At 54.0% G+C, this 6,534-nt stretch overlaps 1 protein-coding gene across 1 annotated transcript in view; it reads left to right on the plus strand.

Moving 5' to 3' along the window:
* Window positions 1-423: 423 nt before the first annotated feature.
* PLAC8L1 (PLAC8 like 1) overlaps window positions 424-6,534 on the plus strand; it is an 11,306-nt gene continuing 5,195 nt past the window's right edge. The window contains 2 exon segments of the mRNA XM_004611089.2: window positions 424-548; window positions 2,506-2,648. Of these exon segments, the coding sequence (XP_004611146.2) occupies window positions 424-548; window positions 2,506-2,648 (268 nt within the window).

A 6,534-nucleotide genomic window follows, 5' to 3' on the forward strand; every position in this document is an offset into this window, starting at 1 on the left:
GATGAATGAGTCAGTAAATGTGTATTTTGGAAGGCAGCTATGCTAACCACAATACCACCAACGCCTCCAATAGATGTGTATTTTGGGAGGTGAGGGTGTTTGGGTCACACCCAGCTGTGCTTAGAGTTGACTCTTGGCTCTGTGCTCAGGGATCACTCCTGGCGGGGCTTGGGGGACCGTATGGGGTGCCGGGGATTGAATGTGGTCAGCCGCAAGCAAGGCCAATGCCTTCCCCCACTGTGCTAACCTCCCCAGGCCCCGAGGTGTGGAACCTGAAGGAAGTTAGATGCCTGTTAGTCTGCTGTGACCTCGGGTTCCAGAACACCAAGGCAACGTTCTCTGCAAGAAAAGTTCCACACTTGGGCCTGCGCCTCTGAGGAAGGGACCCAGGATAGCCCAGGAATAAGAAAACACCTCCCGGCTATGAACTGGTTTGGAAATTACGCCTCTGGGTTTCCTGAAGACGGTTCCGTACTCAACATGCACTCGCCCCTGTTGCTTTCACTCATGTCATCGGAAGATGAGCAACAGTTTGCTTCCAACTGGAGGTAGGAAGTAGGCTGAGCCCTGGGTAACCCCCCCACCGCCCCCCCCACTCCCCCCCACCAACCCTGTGTCTGTTCCCTTCGAGATTCCAACTTGAGCTTTCCGGTTGGAATAGCAGACGACTGTAACAAATAGTGTGTGTGTGTGTGGTGGGGGGGGAGGGTTGGAGCCATCGCACAGCCTTTGATGGGGCTCACTTGGGTTTGATCCTTGGCCCTCCCTGCATGCAGAGCCAGCATCAGCCCCGAGTACCTCTGGGGGTGGCCCCCAAACAGAAACAAAACAGAAGAATAGCGGATGTGGCAAGACAGGAGCTGTGTCCCCTCCCATGCGGCCTTGAGAAGGTGTAGCTGTGGCCTGGCATGGTTTGGGCAAGAAGTGGGCGCCCTGCTGTTAGCTAGCAGGCGGGAGTCTCGGGTCTTGGCATTCCGGCGTCCCAGGATTCCCGCGGCTAACACTGCAGCCACTGTTTCAGGGAGAAACTCTCTGGGTTGCCTGGATTTGAGGGGGGCTTTTTGTCTTTTTTTTTTCTTTTTGGGTCCTACCCGGGCTAGAGCGATAGCACAGTGGTAGGGCATTCGCCTTCCATGCGGCCGACCCATGTTCGATTCCTCCACCCCTCTCAGAGAGCCTGGCAAGCTACCAAGAGTAGCCCGCCTGGCAAGCTACTCGTGTGTATTGGCTATGCCAAAAACAGTAACAATAAGTCTCTCAATGAGAGACGTTACTGGTGCCCGCTCGAACAAATCGATGAGCAACGGGATGACAATGACAGTGACAGTGACAGGGTCACACCCAGTGATGCACAGGGGTTACTCCTGGCTCATGCACTCAGGAATCACTCCTGGCGGTGCTCAGGGGACCGTATGGGATGCTGGGAATCGAACCCTGTTGGCCATGTCCAAGGCAAACGCCCTACCCACTGTGCCAGGCCCTGAGGTGGCTTTTCCTGTCATTCTTCCTGCACACCGGAATCGAGGTGTAAAGTCTCCTTGGGGGTTGGTGTTTTGGGGGGGAGGGTGGCGGCCATGTGAGGCTGCTGCTGGAGCAAGCCCGTGGTGAGGCTTCTCAGAAGGGAAGCCCCCGGCAGGACCCCGAGCACCCGGGGCAGGCCACACTCTCTCTTTCTTTCCAGGACCCATCTTTGGGCGGCTTCCCTGCTGAGTTCCCTCCCCGGCCCCCAGACTCCACCGCACCTACCCCTTCCCTGAGGTCAGGGCCTCGTCCCTAGGACTCAGGGGGCCATGCCCACAGGCCACTGCAACCGGCTTCCGGCCCCAGGAAGAGAAGACGTTTTTCCTCACCTCACACTGGCAGCCCGTTCCTTGGCTTCAGAGTTCCTACGTCAGAGGGATTGGGTGGGAGCAGCTGCCCGCCCTTCAGGGAGGATCAGCCCAAAGTTGCACCTGGGCAATGGCCCAGGGGACAGATGTCAAACCCTATCGGGAACCTCCGGGTTAGTGTCTCACTAGTTCTGTTGGCTCAGCGTCGGGGCCTGATCCCGACTCAGTCCAACTCCTTGGAAGTCTCTTGAGCAAGGATGCGTGACCTTTGGGTACAGGAGGTCAGGCCCTACCTAGCGTCACACGTTCCTCTAAGGGCTGGGATTCCTGACACCGAGGAAGGTCTCGTCAAAAGTGAGCCGTGAGCACAGAGCCAGGAGTAAGCCCTGAGCACCTGTGGGGGTGGCCCCCAACAAACAAAACCCAACCCCAGAAACCCTTGCGGGCTGGCCTTCTTCAGGGTCACCTTGGGACAGCTGCCCTGGAGGCCCCCAGGAGGGCTGGGCCTTGCCTCCTCTCTTTGACGGGGTGGGGGGGGCGCGTGTCACCCAGGGGTTCTTGGGAATCGAAGCCCAGGCTCCCCACCCAAGTGCTGCTGCAGCCCCTGGACCCAGGGAGCTGGTCCTTGGGCACCACCTTCCTGGCCCCTGAGCTAACCGTCCCCTTGACCCTCCAGGCCCAGCGCACCTCTCCAGGCCGTGGTGACACAGCCCCGCCGCGGTGCTGGCGCCGGCGTCAGGCACGCAGTGGTGACCGTTGTCCCGACAGGCGGTGACTGGAGTACCGGCCTCTTCAGTGTCTGCAGGGACAGGAAGATCTGTACGTCCTGCCCCTTTCCGCGCTCCCTCGGGCTCTCTGTCCTCAGACAGCGGGGCTTGAAAAGCTGCAGGGGTGGGGGCGGGGGGAGAGCGGGCGCTGGAGCTATAGCACAGTGAGAAGGGTATTTGCCTTGCACGTGGCCAACCCGGGTTCGATTCCCAGCATCCCATATGGTCCCCGGAGCACCGCCAGGAGTCATTCCTGAGTGCAGAGCCAGGAGTAACCCCTGTGCATCGCCGGGTGAGACCCAAAAAGAAAACTTAAAAAAAAAAGAAAAAAGAAAAGCTGCATTCGGGCCGCTGTGCTGGTTAGTACAGTGGGTAGGGCGCTTGCTTTGCATACGGACCCAGATGGTCCCCTGAGCCTGCACCACGAGTCAGTCCTGAGTGCAGAGCCAGGATTAAGCCCTGAGCATCGCCAGTTGACCCTCATCCCCAATAAATACAAAGCCAATATATTAAAAATAAAAAGCAGTATATAAAAATATAAATAAAGGCATAACATTGATAGGGTAAGTGATCACGTAAAATCTTTTGGGGATACCTCCCCAGCAGTGCTTGGGGGGTTGTGCCCCAACCCCTGTGCTAATGCCCAGTCGTGTTGGGGGGTGCCAGGGCCACACCTGGCGGTGCTGGCGGGGGAGGGGCACGGAGCTAGAGCTGGAGATAGATTTGGCGTCTCAAATTTGCAAGGCATGCACTCATGTCCTCCGAGCCAGCTTTCCTTCCCTCAGCTCTCTTGAAGAGAGCAAAAGTCATGTTGGCAAAGACACAAGTAATAGAAGCACACCTGCACGGCTGTCGGTAGAAAAATAAATTGATTTTTACCCGTCCAGTGGAGGGATAAGCAATGCTCACAGAAAAGAAATGTAAGGGTGGGAATACGGCTCAGGAACAGAAAGCTCTCACATACACACACACACACACACACACACACACACACACACACCCTGCTAGCTGGAGAAATAATACAGAAGGTCACGCCCTGCCCTTCCACACGACCAACCCAGGTTTGATCCCCAGCACCACTTATGGTCCCCACAGCACCTCCAAGCATGATTTCTGAGCACAAAGCAAGGAGTAAGCCTCGAGCACAGTTGGGTGTGGCCTGTAAACCAAAAATCACTGTATCACTGTCATCCCGTTGCTCATCGATTTGCTCGAGCAGGTGCCAGTAATGTCTCCATTAGTCCCTGTTGTGGGCCGGGTCAGGGGAATGAGGCCCATTATTGTTACTGTTTTTGGCATGTTGAATACGCCACGGGGAGCTTCCCAGGCTCTGCTGTGCAAAACCAAAAATACAACCAACCAACTAAACAAAACATAAAAAACCTTAAGAACGACCTTGTCTTGACCCTGTAGTCTTATTTTTTAGGCATTTAGTTTAGGAAGTAATGTGCAAAGATGAAGCTGCAACATTAAACTTTGCTGCACTTGTTATAGTGAAAACCTGGAGCAGGCTAGATGCTCAGCAGTGAATCATTAGGCGGCCGGGAAAAGTCCTGTGCAGGGTGACATTTAATGGGAGGAGAAGATGTCTTAGGTTAAAGAGATGTAAAGCGACGCAATTAGACGCTATTTGGGGGTGGGGAGGGGAAGTATTTAGAAAAGAGTACAGCAGGATTCGAATCAGAGGTTTATTGCTCCACACAGTGGTCGGCTGACAGATTATTCTTCTCCTCTGAGGAGGCCTCCTAGACCACGTTTGGGAGGTGAGGGTAGGGGCTATTCCTGGAGACACTGGTCACTTGGGCTACCAGGTGGGTCTGTGCTGCTCAGCCCCCCCCAGTTCTGCCGACCACCAGGGTTACCCTAGCGTTGCTCAGGGCCAGGAAGTAAGTGTGTGTGTGTGTGTGTGTGTGTGTGTGTGTGTGTGTGTGTGTGTGTGTGTGTGTGTGCATGGTGGAGGGGCCGATTGGACTCAGGCCTCACACATAGAAGGGTTGTAATCCAGCTTACTGGACTCCCTCCAGCACCAATAATGTTTAAAATTTGTTTTTATAAAGTTGTTCACAGTAATTCATTGCATTTAATATTCAAACACCACTCCCAGCACCGTGCACTTCCGCACCACCATAAGAGGGAAGTGTGTGAAGATTGTTGTATTTCATCCTGGAGCTATTAAGCCCTTGTATAAGAGATTACTCACACGTATGTTGAACCCAGACCAATGTGTGCTACTTTTGGTGCATCAGTGGGGTAGAGGAGGAGAGGTCGCGCGGCTTCTGAAATCTAGAGTATGATTCGAGAGCAGATTCACTCGTGGGTAAGGCTGTGTCGCTCTCCTCTGGGAGCTTTATTTCAGAGTCTCTGGATCTTGGTCATTGATGAAATTATATGGCAGCACCAATACTTTGAGTTTTCTTTTGTGCATCTCTTTCTTTTTCTTTTTTTTTTGCTTTTTGGGTCACACCCAGCGATGCACAGGGGTTACTCCTGGCTCTGCACTCAGGAATTACTCCTGGAGGTGCTCAGGGGACCATTTGGGATGCTGGGATTTGAACCTCGGTTGGTCCCATGCAAGGCAAACGCCCTACCCGCTGTGCTATCACTCCAGCCCCTGTGCATCTCTTTCTAATGCTCCTATGAGAAATATTTAGGACTTTTATAATAATGAAAAGAGCAATTAAAAAGAAGTCCCTTTTTGGGACTGGAGCAATATCACAGCAGGTAGGGCATTTGCCTTGCACGTGGCTGACCCGGGTTCGATTCCCAGCATTCCATATGGTCCTCTGAGCACTGCCAGGAGTAATTCCTGAGTGCATGAGCCAGGAGTAACCCCTGTGCATCGTTGGGTGTGACCCAAAAAGCAAAAAAAAAAAAAAAAAAGAAAAAAAGAAAAAAAAGAAAAAGAAGTCCCCTTCATGGATTCAAATATTTCCAGGCACTGGTTCAGCTCCAAATTGGTACCAACAGCACAATATGTCCTAGAGCTGCATGCTTCCTGCCTGGGCTGCCAGCTCCAAGCACATCAGCAATTCTATTTTTGTTTTTGGGTTACACCTAGCGATGTGCAGGGCTTACTCCTGGTGCTATACTCAGGGGTCACTCCTGGCGGTGCTCGGGTGACCCTAAGGGATGCTGGAGATCGAACCTGGGTCAGCCACTTGCAAGGCAAACGCCCTCCCTGCTGCTCTATCTCTCCACACCCACCCCTCAATTTTGTTTTCACTCTAGCATTCTGACCCATCCCTGGGACCACATAGCAATATCCCCTCCTGAGCCCTGACGCTTTTGCCCTAGGAAGCAACCGGGTAGCTGGGTCTCTCTTGGATGCGGGGGATTCCCTTAAGGGGATGAGGGTCAGCCTGTCAAGTTCAAAGCTGAGAAGATCCGGGGGCCGGAGTGATAGCACAGCGGGTAAGGCGTTTGCCTTGCACGCGGCCGACCTGGGTTCGATCCCCGGCATCCCATATGGTCCCCCAAGCACCACCAGGAGTAATTCCTGAGTGCAAAGCCAGGAATAACCCCTGAGCATCGCTGGGTGTGACCCAAAAAGCAAAAAAAAAAAAAAAAAGCTGAGAAGATCCTAGGCCTAATATATATATTGGTGTGTGTGTGGTGCTCAGGACTTACTCCTAGCTCTGTGCTCAGGGATGACTCCTGGAAGAGCTCTGGAGACCATATTGGGGGCCGGGGATCAACCCAAACCGGACCCATGCCGGGCCAGCCTGGCCAGACTCTGCCCGCTGTGCTGCCTCTCGCCTCTGGGCCTGATGTTTCCCAAGACTGCGGTTCTCTCCATCTCTTCCCAGACATCACATGTTGGTGTCTGGGAAGAAGTGAACGTGTGCTAAAGGCCACGGGGTGCTGGGAGCTGCCAGGGGAGCTGAACCCACAGGCAGCAGCGCCGGGCTGAGGTCAAAGCTCTCCCCACATGGTTGGGT

The sequence above is a fragment of the Sorex araneus genome, chromosome 6 (genome assembly GCF_027595985.1).
Source record: "Sorex araneus isolate mSorAra2 chromosome 6, mSorAra2.pri, whole genome shotgun sequence".
Classification (NCBI taxonomy): Eukaryota; Metazoa; Chordata; class Mammalia; order Eulipotyphla; family Soricidae; genus Sorex; species Sorex araneus.